General features: G+C 40.4%; 2 protein-coding genes across 2 annotated transcripts; both read right to left on the reverse strand.

Moving 5' to 3' along the window:
• Positions 1-569: 569 nt before the first annotated feature.
• Positions 570-4,297, reverse strand: LOC125880089 (GDP-L-fucose synthase-like). The gene is made up of 11 exons (XM_049562364.1): positions 4,160-4,297; positions 3,792-3,966; positions 3,596-3,710; positions 3,371-3,499; positions 3,024-3,097; positions 2,539-2,672; positions 2,375-2,439; positions 2,178-2,244; positions 1,949-2,028; positions 1,071-1,170; positions 570-748 (listed from the first exon to the last, which is right to left on the reverse strand). The coding sequence occupies exons 2-11, from the start codon at positions 3,944-3,946 to the stop codon at positions 693-695; spliced, it is 975 nt and encodes a 324-aa protein (XP_049418321.1). The 5' UTR covers positions 3,947-3,966; positions 4,160-4,297; the 3' UTR covers positions 570-692.
• A 283-nt stretch (positions 4,298-4,580) lies between these two features.
• On the reverse strand, positions 4,581-9,103 carry alkbh7 (alkB homolog 7). Its single transcript, XM_049562365.1, has 4 exons — positions 8,719-9,103; positions 6,861-7,034; positions 6,564-6,688; positions 4,581-6,457 (listed from the first exon to the last, which is right to left on the reverse strand). The coding sequence occupies exons 1-4, from the start codon at positions 8,989-8,991 to the stop codon at positions 6,337-6,339; spliced, it is 693 nt and encodes a 230-aa protein (XP_049418322.1). The 5' UTR covers positions 8,992-9,103; the 3' UTR covers positions 4,581-6,336.
• Positions 9,104-14,711: the final 5,608 nt, after the last annotated feature.

Below are 14,711 nucleotides of genomic sequence, written 5' to 3' on the forward strand. Positions count from 1 at the left end.
GTCACTTGCTCTCATAAAACAGGCTGTCTTTTCTGTTTTTATAATGATTACACAAACACTACTGCATGGAAATTTAGCTCAGAGAAAGCCTTTAAGAAAGATGCTTTTAATCTTAATCAGTAATCTACAAAGATGAAGTAAATTGCAACTCCTGTATCCTCAGGTAGTGCAAAGAAACTTCCTAGTTCCTTACTTTATTTGCACTAGAGGTGTACTGAATGGATCTAAAGCCTGCAGTATACAGAACATCCATTTTTGTGTAGAAACTTGAGGGGTGGAGTTCAGTTAACAGCCGTTTGTGCTTTGTTTTTTGAGATATTTGTCATTTGCATATGAGGGAGTGAGGCATTACCATGGGACTGTTTGGGAGGATGAGTCCCTTGTTTCTGTTATTATTTGATTATAAGGTCATGGTTCCCTAACCCTTTCTAGATCATTCCAAATTATGATGTATTTTAAGTTTCATTTAATGTTGATGACACATGTAGCTCATATGACCCCTCTAGTAATACCTTAATATGATGTTCCTTAGAGATTCAAAGATGAGGCGGCTCCAGTACACTCAAGAATATTGATTGTTTAATGTGGTACTGTATAAACCAGTATTTCACAGTGATAACATGCCTGACACCAGACCTAAAGAACAGTGCTAAATTGTAGCCCAGTGTTTGGTCACTTCGTGTTCGGTCACTTCATGTCCGGGCAGTGTCGTAGTTGGCCACGAACCAGTCGCAGGTCAGCTTTATAGCTAGAAGGGCAGAAAAAACAAAAACAAGTCACCTTCACCAGGCTGGGGTGCATGCAAATATTCATTCAAAGCTCTCATTTGTATGTCGAGAAGCACAGATGTATCATGTGTCAGGGCAGAAGCTGCCTCTGTGCTGCCATGTACGCAGCACTATCCACTACAATTGAGTATTATATAGGAAACTTTCAATTTTCTACCCTGCAGTTTAGATTATGACACGTTAAAATTGACGAGTTCTAAAGCAACAGCAGCTCTGTTTTTATTTATCATAAAACAAGTTGGTAGGATGAGGGTTAAGACGCACAGTATGGTGAACTCTTACCTTCTTTAAGGGGTGTAAAGGTGAAGTCAGGGAGGTAGCGCATTAGCTTGGCATTGCTGGCTGTCTTTTTCATCTGGCCGTCTGACAGGGTGGTGTCAAACTGATGTTCATGGTCAAGGGAAGAGCAGATTGTAACTGTGTGTTTTGACCATAGAGATGTCTGCCTTCTCACAAATATAATAGAACTAGATGGCACTCGTCTGTAGTGCTAAAAGCGACAAAAAAATACATTTACAAAAACGCAACGGTAATGTCGGTCTCCAGAAATCGTGACCTGGTTACTTTAGATAATCCACAGACACCCACCAACGATATCACAGAGCAGAAGGAAGTGTGCATCTACTGCTAGCTCACAGCTAGCCACATTGAGCTAACTCGCATTACAGCTCAGTCGAGGAGGATGCTATTAATGCTTACATGTGGCTCTGTCATGAGCACGAGCCTCTCATCCATGAGTAGATGCATGATTCCTTCTGCACAGTGATACAATTTGTAGTTGGGTAAAAAGAAAATAGTTCCTACATGAAACTGATTATGCTGAGTAATAGGATCATGATTTCTGGAAAGAGACACTGCTGTTGAGCTTTTCAGATACACTTTGAGCACCACCGGCTGAGTGCCATCTAGTTCCATTATATTAAAGAGAAGGCAGACGTCTCTATGGCTGATATCTCCAACCCTCTGCAACTCACACCAAAACAATCTAGACTGATAAATAGCACTACAGGTAAAAGGGAAAAAAACATGTATTTTGGATTTTGGGGTGAACTGTCCCTTTAACAGTTAACTGCAGCATGTGCTGTGTATCCCAGGCTCACAAAAACATCTTGGTCTATGGGAACAGGATGTAGGATCATTGGGGAACATTGAAAGGATACGTGTATTTTCCCTTTAAAGTCCAGAGAGTCTGCAATCATGTCCTCGGCCTCTTTGATTGAGATTTCATCCTCTTCACCCACTGACAAGACATCCACAGTAACAGGTGAATGAATGACCTACAATAACTTCAATAACTTCCCCCATTTTCTTTGGTATTTTACACAGTCAGAAAGACATGCAGAAGCACATTATAAAGCTCACTAAGGGTGAGTGCATCACTGAACTCACCAGAGAGGATAATGGGGTCAATTTCTACATATTCTCTCAGGACCCAAATAATGAGACGAGCTAAATCCTGAGAGTAAACAGACAATTGGATGTTATTCTAAATACAATCAGGCCAAAAAAGATACAATAGACAATTAATTTTTTACATAAGCATGTACTACACCTGTACAGGGCATCATATATATTGATACACATACCAGAGAGTAGATAAACTGTCTCCTAGGAGCTCCGGAGCCACACACATTCACCGGAGTCCCTTCCTCTGTGAGAGAGACACAAGAAAATAGACTCTGTTACCGAGTTACTGTCTGTGTCTGTATATGTGTGTATTAAAAAGGATGGGTGTATCTGGGATAATCACTTTTGGCCTTGTATGTCTTGTTAATGAGTGCCGACAGCACGTGACCATTTTCTATGCTGAAGTTGTCATAGGGTCCAAACACATTGGTCGGGATGACCGCTGTGTAACGGCGACCATGCTGCTGAAAGTATGCCCTGTAAACACACACAGACACACGCAGAGTAATTAGACATACAGTGACAAAGATGGACACTTTCTGCAGGTATTTATGTACATATTAGTAGCTAGTTTGTCTTCATGGCATTTTTAACAAGAAATTCGACCCCTCCTAGAGCCCATTTGGCTTTGTTGTATTGAGAGCAAGTTATGGATTGTATTCAGGCCTACAGTCACAGGCACAAGTTCAATAAAAGCCACAAAAGGTAAGATAGAAACTACCTGCCCGTACAGGTGCTGCCCCTTCAGCCCTTTGTTGAGCATGAATGCATGTCAGATTCACCCATGTGTCTACACCACACCCCTGTTTGCACTGCACACCTGCTCACCTGTTCTGAACATCAATCATCCTTTTAGCATGCGAGTATCCGAAGTTGGAGTCATGAGGCGGTCCGTTGTGTATCTACAAGAGTGGGGCATGACAGGAAAGATAAAGTAGGCTAATCTCATGGCTCTGTAGCAACATTGTACCCTCAGAGTTTGAGGTTTGGGATTGCCCTAATATTTGTGGTATTATTTGTCTATTTATAAGACAATTTCACTTTTTAAAAACTATTCTAATAACCCCACAAATATCCATGAGATTAAGCTTGAAACAATGTTATATAGGCAGTGTGTTGCTAAGGAATTCAAAGGACATACACTGAATAAATAAAGGTTTAAAAAACAATCTTACCATGGTCTCATTGATGGGGTATGTGGTGTTGTCAGGGAAAATACAACTGGACAGGCAAGACACGACCTTGGTGACGCCCATCTCGTGGGCTGTTTGTAGCACATTATCATTGATTTTGATGTTGTCCCTCTGTGAAGGTGTCAGACAGTTACTGACCGGCTGTTGCAGCTTAAAGACAATGCAGATACCCCCCTTAAACCTGTGGTGACTCATTTATTATCTCACCAAAAAGTGCAGGTTCTCCCTCATGTGTAGATACAGTCCTCCGACTTTCGCAGCCAGGTGGATGACATGAGTGGGACGGTACTCCTCAAACACAGTCCTGGTCTGCCCAGCATCTCTGAAAGTGTTTAAAAATCACATTTATACACATTTGTTTGTAGGCATAGTTGAATAGAAGAGTATGATTGAAGCAGCTTACACAAGGTCAGCATCCTTGGAAGAGAGGAAGATCCACTCTTCTCCCTCCAGTTTCCCACCTTCCTCCTGCACCACATGCTCAATGGCTTTGCCCACTAACCCAGATCCACCGGTCACCAGGACACGCATCGGCCCCACTTTAATCTCAGACCCCATCTTCTATATCTGTGCTGGCTCTTCCAGTGAGAATCAAGCACAGAATTGGTTTCATGATTCAAACGCATTACTACAGATGCATAAATCTGATCAGCATAAATACAGGTGCTAAAATAAAAGCAGGTGAACAAGTTATTAGACAAACTTAGAAATAATATCAACACAAATTCGGACTCTCAGCAGAGGAAATACAGGTAATACAAAAGTCCTTACCGGTGTGTTGGAGCGCTGAAGTGAGTGTGGACCAGAGAGTGTTTGCCTGCCTGTAGGCGGTCTTGTTTAACAAGTGCATCAATCATTTGTATACTATGTTTTGTTTTCAGCTTGTTCCCTCTTCACTTTGGCGTGATGGATGGGGTATAGGTGTGTGAGGTCATGTGAGACTCCTCCTACAACATGCTTCTGCCTTTTAATTCATGGAGATGAGCTGCTACCATCTACTGGTCACAATGTAGTTTGGACTTAACTTTGTAAATGTAAAAGCATATATGTGTGGATTTCAGTTGACTCATGTTCACTAAGTACTTTTAAAAAGTTGGAATAAAATAAGTTAAAATAATAATAAGTGATAGAGATATGTATCTGAGCACACTGAGAGCAGAGAGAAAAAATGAAAAAGAACAGGACGAAGGAATTGAAGTTCACTTTTTTTATTTGGACATTATTCTCAAGAGTCTCTGTACTATACAGAAGTAAAACAACACACCAAAGTGATGGTCATGTATAAAAACACAATTCAATTTAAAGCTGGCATCATTTGTATCAGTGGGTGGTTCCTAAAATTATGATCAAACTACAGTCAAGATGGTGTAGTTGTTGTGGACAGTTGTGTAGGGACCTGCTGCTTATTTCAATCAGCCATTACAAAACTTTAAAGATGCTCCAGTGAATAAACTTTGATAATAATGTGCTCATTCTGAAAACATAAACATTGTGATACATGTCAAAGCCAGTATTCAGGTTTATTTCAGAGCACTTTTAGTACTCTTGTCTGTGACAGGTGTGACCTGACAACCACATCAATATTTCCCAGCGTCGCAACTGCAATAAATATCCCGGACACTTCATCATAGTTGTATATAATAACAATATACAAACCAAAAAAACATTAAAGATATCCTCTCAGTCATCACTTATGATCCACTACAACAGGAGTAGGCAACATGCAGGTCTGAAGCCACATGCTTCATATGAAAATTAGTAACGGTCACATTTTTTTTTTACCATTTTAATGTTCATTCATCAATGCTGTCACCCTAAATTGATTCTAACATTTTCCTTCTGTAAAAATATGTAGCCTATATGACAAATTAAAAAAAAAGTTTAACATTTCTGCAACTTAAACATACATCAATCATCTTCAGCTCAGCCATTTCCTCTACATGCATAAAATTGAGACATTTATGGACGTGTACCCCCACAGCTCTCAGGTGAGGTTGGGACTTTATAACGAGGTGTCGACCTGGTGCCAGATCATAAGCAGCAGGCAGACACAACGCCAAAAAACACAAATACAGTAATACAAAATGCAAAACGAGAATGAATCTGGGGTTGGCGAGCGTGTTTGCAAACAATCCTGCATAGAATACCTTTAAGGACGTCTGCTTCAAAGCTGTTGTGTGGGACTTTTTACACATAGTAAAACATCCCTTACATTCAATTCCTTGCCAAACAAGCTGTTTCTGCTTTTCCCAATCAGAATGTCCCAACCTGCTCCGTGCATCAGCAAGCAGACTAACATGTCGCTTGCTTTAAAAACGCTCACCCTTACTCGTATTTTGCAAAACCTCACACACCTCCGACTTTTAGTCAGAGTAAATACAAGTTGTTCCTTAGGCTCGATCATGGCTCAGTAGGCTTCCTAAATGTTGTTGTCTTGTAGTATATCTGGCCAGTTTTTCACGCTCCATCTGCAAGAGTTCACTCGATCATTGTGTGGTAGGAGATGTAGGCTTATCAATGGCACAGAAAACTCTCTGTCTTACTCAGTATACCAGAGTTGTGGTGTCTGTGGGAACTTTCCTGCAAAGGTGCACCAAATGCAACGGCATTTACATCAACCAGCCAGAGCTACAGAGGGTAGAAAAGGGGGAGAGACCATACTGGCAGAGCAGCACCTAAGAGTATGCTGGAAGCTGTGGCGGAAAATCCAAGAAAGTTTCTGAAGTGGATGCTCCAGATAAAAAAGAAACTAAGTTAAAACCAAAAAAAGAGATGCAGTGAGCTCACCTGCAGGCATACTTCAAACGCACATGTCGACAATCTTTGTGTAATCACTCTCACTGCCAGACAAAAGTTCCACAGTCCTGTTTTAATATCTTAACAGAGATCATTGAAACAATCCTCTAGATTCAAGTTCTGTTCATATTAAAGCTGAGTGGAAGTGGTAGCTAGCCTGGAAGGTTCCGACAGATGACAGAGATGCGACGCAGCCGAGGCACTCTCTGTCCGTTGAAGACTGACTCCTCGTCTTTCAGGATCTCATGGGTGAAATTGTATCTGGCGTCGTCTCTGTATGTGTGTGAAGAGAACAGGATGAAACATATCACTGCACTGTGTGAAGTATGATACAACTACAGCACACTCCATGATGAGATTTGTGCAGCATACACTGAACCTCAGTATGTAGAGGGAGAGTCGGGGCAACAGCAGGTCCAGCCACTCGTTGGTGGCATCCTCCTTCACTAGGCGCATAATACTGTCTGACAGGAGACTCAACCCAGCAATGGTGCTGCCGCAGAACTTAAAGAGACAGAGAGGACGACAGTCAGAGCACAGCTGTTGATAACAGCACAGCCCCCACACCAAGGGTTGTTTCAGTGGTTACGGAGCTGAGGATGCTGTCCCAGGTTAGAAACTAACATTTGTGACTGTCTTTGTCTTGATGCAGAGAATTAAAACAAGAGCAGCCTACCTTGACACTGTCAATGTGAGGCTTGATGTAGCCATTCTTGTCCAGGTCTAGAACGTGCACAGGCCCGAGAAGCGGACTACCCGCGGGAAATGCTACAGATCGGACCCGATTCAGGACCTCCTCACATGCTGCCCCCCACCTCACACGCTCCGTCTCTCGGTACCCGTGAATGGCCTGAAGGAGGAAAAGTCGACACAGCATGAATTAAGTCTTGTGTTAGTAAACTGATGATGTGTTGGTACTTTATGTCACCTGGAGCCAGTAAAGACATTGTGTAGATGTGCTTCAATTTGAATTTAATAGTCTATGGCATGCATGTGTTAAATTACTGCTTAATTTCTAATTTTGTGACATGTCATTTGTGACTGTTATTGCTACCTATCTGGGTCAATACATTTTTGAAACTGTATTGCTGTTAACAAGCTTGCATTAAAACTAAGCAAAAACTATGTTACATCTTGAAACAGGAAAGTACATTTATTTTCTCGCGTCAACAGGTGTAAGATTAGGCCATAAAATGCCTTCCTATATGATTGATATATACTACTGATAGGTGTAAGAGAAGGTTATAATGTAGCCATAAGGCTGCAAAGTGGTCCTTTAAAGGGAAACACCACCCAGAATCAAGAATTGACATTAGGGCTGGAACGATTAGTCGACTAATCGATGACTAATCGACTATAAAAATAATCGGTGACTATTTTAGTAGTCGACTAATCGGTTTGAGTCATTTTTCATAGAAAAGTACTATTAAAGTACCCCAATATACTCTTATTGCAGCTTCTTATGTTCAAATATTGGCAGCAGCTTTACACACTCTCCCATGATGGTGAACTAAAACCCTTTGGTGTGAGTACGAAACAAGACATTAGATAACATAATTTTGGGGTTTGGGAGAGACAGACCGACATTTTTCAACATTTTAACACATTTTTCAATGAAATGATTAGTCGACTAATTGCAGAAATAATCGACAGATTAGTCGACAATGAAAATAATCGTTAGTTGCAGCCCTAATTGAAATATGTTTGGGCTTTAGCTCTCTGGGCTGAAGCCTTAATCATCCAGGCCTAACAATGCCACTTAGTTTCAGCACTCTAGTTTTTGGAATTTGAAGAGTTATTCAAGTTTACTAATATTTCTGGACTGTCATAGACCATAGGAATGCTACAACAACTGGATGTGCCACAATTTACTTCAACTAAACAACGAACCAAACAAAAGTCAGTGCTCAGCTTCAGCTGGCAATGTTAAAACCCACAGACCAAGCCAGAACTCTTGGTGTAGTCACCTGTACCCCTGTAATGGGGTCTTAAAAGGTCTCCATATTATCAGTCAGTTGCAGCTGTTTCAGAATGCTGCTCCTCGAGTCCTTATTAAGACCAAGAGGGTAGAGTACATCACTCCAGTTCTGAGGTCTTTCCACTGACTTCCTGTCTGTCAGAGAATCTACTTTAAAATTCTACTGCTGGTTTACAAAGCACTAAATTGCTGACCCTCTGCTTCGGTATGACTCATCCAGATCTCTCAGGTCCTCTGAGACAGGTCTGCTTTGTGTGCTCAGAGTCAAGTCTATATGCACCACATAGGTGAAACAAATTCCCAGAAACCTGCAGGTCTGCATCATCTTTCACTTCTTTTTAATCAAGGTTGAAGACTTTTTCGGTTTGCTGCTGCCTGTTCACATATTTATTCAGTATTTACACTGCGCTTTTATTATTCAAGTACTTTAACTGATTTTAACTGCACTGTAACTTACATTCTTGTATTTCATGCCTGTCCTAGTGTATTTTACCTTTTTACTTTCCAGTCCCTAGTACCTTAATAAACTGCTATGAACTACTAACCACATACTCACATCGTCCCAGTGGTCGTATTCATATCGCTTCTTCTTCAGGCCTAGCTCCAGCTCTCGCATAAAAGCTCCCTCCTCCTCCTCGGTGATGAAGCCCGTCCTCACCTCCACCTGTGAGCCGAGTCTCTGCACGAGCTCGGGGCTTGACGCGACGATGAGAGGCTCATCCCGGAGAGGTGACAGGCCGCTGCTGGCGCCGGAGCTCAGACAGCGGCGATTAATGACGTAAACATCCGGTTTATGGATTCGTTTTAAAACTGCGAGCAACAGTTTCATCCTCCTGACTGTGATAGTGTCCGTCAACCTCGCTACACTGACCTGTTTACCGTTAGTTGCGTTTTGGTCTTGTTGACAGAAGTCAAGCGGGTATGTGAGACGCCATGTTGAAAGCGCAATGCATTGTGGGGGACGTAGTCAATCATGTAGAGGAGTTCTTCGCCCAAGTTGTGACTGAAAAGTTAAAGCTTTTGAAAGTGTTTCCTCATCTAAACATAGCCTAAGTTGAAATTATAATTAAATAAATAAATAAACAAACGTGTTTAGGATATTGTCACCTAAATTATGGTATGTCCTGTGGCCAGGGATGGACAGTATTTCTATTACTTGTATTTAAAATACGTATTTCAATTACATTTGAGTATTTTGTAATTTGTATTTGATAAGGTCGATAAAAAGCAAATGTAATTTGTAACAAAATACTTTTGAGTGGAGTAATTTTGTATTTAAAATACTCAAAATACTTTCTCCACGAATCAAAAACCAAAAATAATAGGCTACACATTCGTATAATATTGGATGTAACAATATTTTTTTTACTTATTTTAAAAAATATATATTTTTATCTGTTTTTTTAAACTTGGGTATTTTCTGTATTTGAAAATATAAAATACGTGTATTTTATTTTGATACATTTTCTGGCACCAATATTTTGTATTTTATTTTGATACATTTATTTGAGGGGTATTTTGTATTTTGTATCAAAATTCATTTTGATGTATTTTTGCCCATCTCTGCCTGTGGCATACAAACCAACACTGTGCAGGTGACATAACGTACTCTTATACATTTCTCTGAAATTAATCTTTTACATTTTATATTTTCCTATATTCTATTAGTTCTAACATGACTTGCATGATTTGTTTTTTATGAATCCCCTTTTATACACATCTGTTAACTTTGATAAGAAATAGAAATATAATTGTCTAAAATTCATACATACATGCCTTTTTCGTTGTCTCTTATAGGTAATGTCATATGATAATGATCCTGTAAAGGCTAGAGAAGCAGGAAATAATAGACAGTGCTGACAAATTTCATTTACAGCCAATAACTATTAATGATATTTTTGCCCAACAGCTTTCATTAGTAGGCTATATGTGTTTCTGTATTATCTGTGTGCACGCCTTCAGGCCTGCATACAGAGCTCAGCCTTTAAAGTGTAGCTGACTGTGTGCAACCCTTCTTCTGGCTGTCTTGTTCTCTAGCTCGCAGATGTGCACACCCAGTGGCAACAGGGAGGAAGGAGTGACTGCAGATGTTGCGGTTCTTCCCTCTGGCCACTGGGGGGCAGTGAATACTTATGATTGTAAACACACCCAGGTCAGTTGTCCACCTGTGCAAACATCTGGTGAGACCTTTCAAAGTAAAACATTCAGACAGGAAGTGGTGTTTTAAATTTGTCTACTGCCATGTGTGTGATTGCAGGTAGACAAAACACTTACAAAGCTCTTTTTGCAGGTCTGGTTATTGGAATGCATTATGGCGCAGGGGATGTTTGATTACATCACTTGGATTTTGCTCAAATAAACAACTTTTATAACTCTTATTTCTTATGTTAACTTAATTTTCACTATTTATCACAATTGAGTGGCATCCTCCATCATAGTCAGACACAAATGAAACAGTAGAATTAAATAAATAAGGGAATTTGTATATTTTGGGGACAAATCTAGGAACAGAATATGCAGAAATGGTTAAAGAAATTAAAAAAATAAATAAATAAATAAAATCAGAAAAAAGAAACAATAAATAGAGAATAAAATTAATGAATGCAGAAAAAATATAGCTTAAAGGGAAACACTACTCAAATTAATAATTTTAATATGTTATTCCCATGGCTTGGAACTTGAGCTACTCTCCTAAGGCCAGAAACCCGATGTCTCAAACTTGCGATGCCATCAAGAACAAAGACTGGAGCTGCTCCATGGATATAGGGACAGCTTTGTGCCCGCGGCCATTAGAATGTTAAACCAAACATAGTAATCTTTTATGGACTAAACTTTTATTTATTGACTGTACAGCCTTTTTATTTTTATTCTATTTATTCTTTTTGTATCTACCATGATGTTTTTTACTCTTTTTTTGTGATACTAATATGTTTTTTGTATATTAAGTGTTGTCTGTGTGAAAGCAGCCGACTCACCTAACCTAACTGCAAACCAAATCTACCCTCGGGTACTAATAAGGTTACCTTACCTTACCTTACCTTTAATACATGGGAGACTGATTTTGTGGACCCACAGAATGTTTGTTGCCTTTTTTATACCCAAATGAGCTTTATCCTGTTTTATCTGTCAAACCTCTGTAGTGGGGTGTAGGGGTGCACCTCTCCATCATCAGCTGTGGTCTCACTGTCTGTCTCCACTGTGACATTTTGGTTTTTGTTGAGCTTTACCAGTCTACCGGTGCATTCACACACAAAGGCACTACTTGAATGACAAAGAGGACCCAAAACTTGGGTTTTCGATCAATATCATATTATTTTTGAGGGCTTTAATGTATGAAAGTAATAGTAAGGTTATCAGATCCAGGATTCTTTTTATTAGTAGGACTTTTCTTATTTTTTTAAATATATATTTAACCCACACAATAAAATCCAGGGCAGCATTTGGGCTGAAGCCTCAGACCTCCAAGCCCAACAGCGCTACTGAGCTTCAGCACTCTAGTTTTTGGAATTTGGAGAGAGAAGATCATAGGACTAACATGTATGAATTTTGAAAATGGGCTTACTTCCCACACTACTCAGAACATTCCCCTGGGTACTCATCTACTACATCTTTCCAAATTCATTCTCTCTGGAGCAGCTCCAGACCCTATGACATCACAAATTTGAGTTTTAGCACTAGCTTTTTGATTTGGGATGGAGTTGATCATGTCTGCTAATATTTCTGGACTGTCTAAGACCAGATGAATAACATGTATGAATTTTGAAAATGGGCGTAGCTCCCCTTTAATATTCTTTCTTGTCTGTGTCCGTTGCATGCCCACATTGTGGACTGTGGGAGATGGGGAACATATTTGGAAAAATCTGAATGGGTGGAAAAGAAATGGAGTATGAAAAAAAGAGAGAGAGAAGCTCTGCTCTGAGAGCAGATAGTGACTTCATCCTCACAAGAGATTCCCCCAGAAAAAAAAAAAACACTGGCCTATTTACCACTAAGGGCAGGTTGCCTCTCCCGCTCTCTGCTGCACCCTCTTTTGCTTTGTTTCCAGGCAAACCCTTTCTCAGTGAAATATCAGTATACAAAGAAAGTAAGACATCAAATCTGTGGAGCCTAAAACTGATGTTTAAATTCTGTAGATTAGCTCTCAGAAGGGTCTCTGTCTAGGAGCCAGGAAGAGCTCAAGAAACTATTTTGCTTGTGCAGGACCAGCTGCGTTACCCTACTTCTGAGTAGGTTAATAATTCTAGATGTTTAAAAATGCATTATGCTTATTTCAGCAGGCTGGAAACTTGGGTGCAGCACTTTGGTCAATCTCACACACACACACATGTAGACAAATTATGCTTTTGATACATGAGAGCATGGACCCACACATGCAACATGCACATGCAAACACATCCACTGCGTACATACAAGGATTATTAGTGCTCCTTCTGTGAGCCTGCTGTCGGTCTCGGTCAGTGAGCATCCACAATGAAACCAACTCACATTCACCCCCCCTTCAACACACACACACACACGCACACACACACATACAACTGACGTGATGCCCATTTCATTGTTGGATGCCATGTTGCTGCCCCCAGCATTGCATTCATCCAGCCATGATGAGTGTTTTGGATTCATATTCTCATTCCCAGTTGGTGCACTCATTTAAAGCTTCTACGATTCACTGCATTATCATCGGTCAGCTTGTCCTGCAGGCATCATTGTGTTGTTTGTTGAATCATGCAATTAAACTGGAAATCACCAGAAAAATACTTGGCAGTGGTCAGCTGGGAAGGTACATGTGTGGAACCCATCTGCAGTTACTGAACAATGATGAGCACAGAGAAGTCAAAGTGTCACAGGATAATCTAAAGATTGTTATGCACCACAATATCATAAAAAATGAATGGAGTAGGAGAGAGTGGTTGTTATTGTAGGGCTTTGTTAGAAGCGGTACAAACACCTTAATACTGGTTGGGTAATATTTTAGTTTTAAAGGTCCGGTGGGTATGGTTTAGGAGAACATATTGACAGAAATGATCATATAATAAGTATGTTTCTTTAGTTTATAATCACATGAAAATAAGAATCAGAATGTTTTTGTTACCTTAGAATGAGCTTATGGAGCAGGTCCTCGTCTACGGTGTCCGCCTGGTTGCACCACCATGTTTCTACAGTCATCCAGGACAGACAAATCAAACACTGGCTTAAGAAAGGGTCATTCACATTTTCGCGACATGTAGTTATCAGTCCTTTTGCGAAAAGCCCAACAGAAGCAGAATAAAAACTCCTCAACATCTGGATCTTAAGTTGTCAGAGAAATAAGGTGAGTATACATTATCAGGTGCTGGGCTAGTGGCCCATCTGCAGCATGCCGCACAGCATCAGGAAAAAGAACGTGGAGCTGCTTCATTCAGTGTTTGTGACACTTTAAATCACCGGGTCCATTTGTTTTAGAGAGGAAGAGACCTCTGTAAAAGCCTCCTGAACAATGAACACTGAAGGAATCCTAACCAGGAGTTCACGCTTGGCACACGGGAGAAGTTTCGGCTGGTTGCAGGATGGATGCCACTAAATGATACACACTGCTCCTTTAATATAAAGAAGAAGAATTTATTTGTGAGGGTGAGGGAAAGAGTGTGAGATTAAACAAACTTAAAGGGAAACTCAACCAATATAACAAATTACATTTACAGGTCTTGGTGAGTACAAATGCATATGTGAAAAAAAAAAGTTGAAGCCCTTCAGGAGCTGCATGAAAACTGGTAAATTGCCTTAAGTGATGTCACATTTTTAAACTGTCCATTAGGAGTTTAATAATGTTAAAATGCTAAGTCAGTAGAGAACTCTTACATAGGCTCACACAGTGGTGGCGACACACAAAGAGGGAGAAAGCAGTGAGAGGAGGGAGGAGAAATCCTCAGCTCACATGCTGTCTAGCTGTGAGTCTGAATACTTTTTGGCGTGACTTTCTCATGGGGCTCTGCAGCAATCACCAATCCGAAGTGAAGCTGCAGCCATCACTGCGGAATCTCCTTGTCTTCATACTCACCACACCATGGCAGGTCTTTACACTTTCAGGCATGTGAGTTAGCTTTGGAGCCTTGCATATGACACTCTGTTCATTCACTTTATGATCCAATTATATTTTGTAGCTTGTATTTATTTTTGTGTGATTGCCATAAAGCATCTGCTACACTGCCTCTTGACTACCTGAATTAAACTAAGTACAGCATCTGACCCAAACTTCCTTAACTAGACACTTGAATCCTCGCCTACCTCACAGTACGTTTCACTGTAGTTATGTAAAGGTGTACATTATGGCAATGGGAAAATAGCCTATTGATATATACCGTAATATATCTTTACCTGATGTATGGCTGTTAACCACAATTTGTTGATGTGGGCCAGTTTTGCAGAGGTTTACATGCAAGTCTGCACTGGGTCTGTGGAGGACCGGGTTCAGCAGGGGCGGAGTGCTCTACATGCATCCAGCCATTGAATTATTCAGCCTTATGAATCATTGAGTCACGACACTCCTTTTTAGGCCCTCGCCTCAGAGCT

Source organism: Epinephelus fuscoguttatus, linkage group LG19 (assembly GCF_011397635.1).
Source record: "Epinephelus fuscoguttatus linkage group LG19, E.fuscoguttatus.final_Chr_v1".
Classification (NCBI taxonomy): domain Eukaryota; kingdom Metazoa; phylum Chordata; class Actinopteri; order Perciformes; family Serranidae; genus Epinephelus; species Epinephelus fuscoguttatus.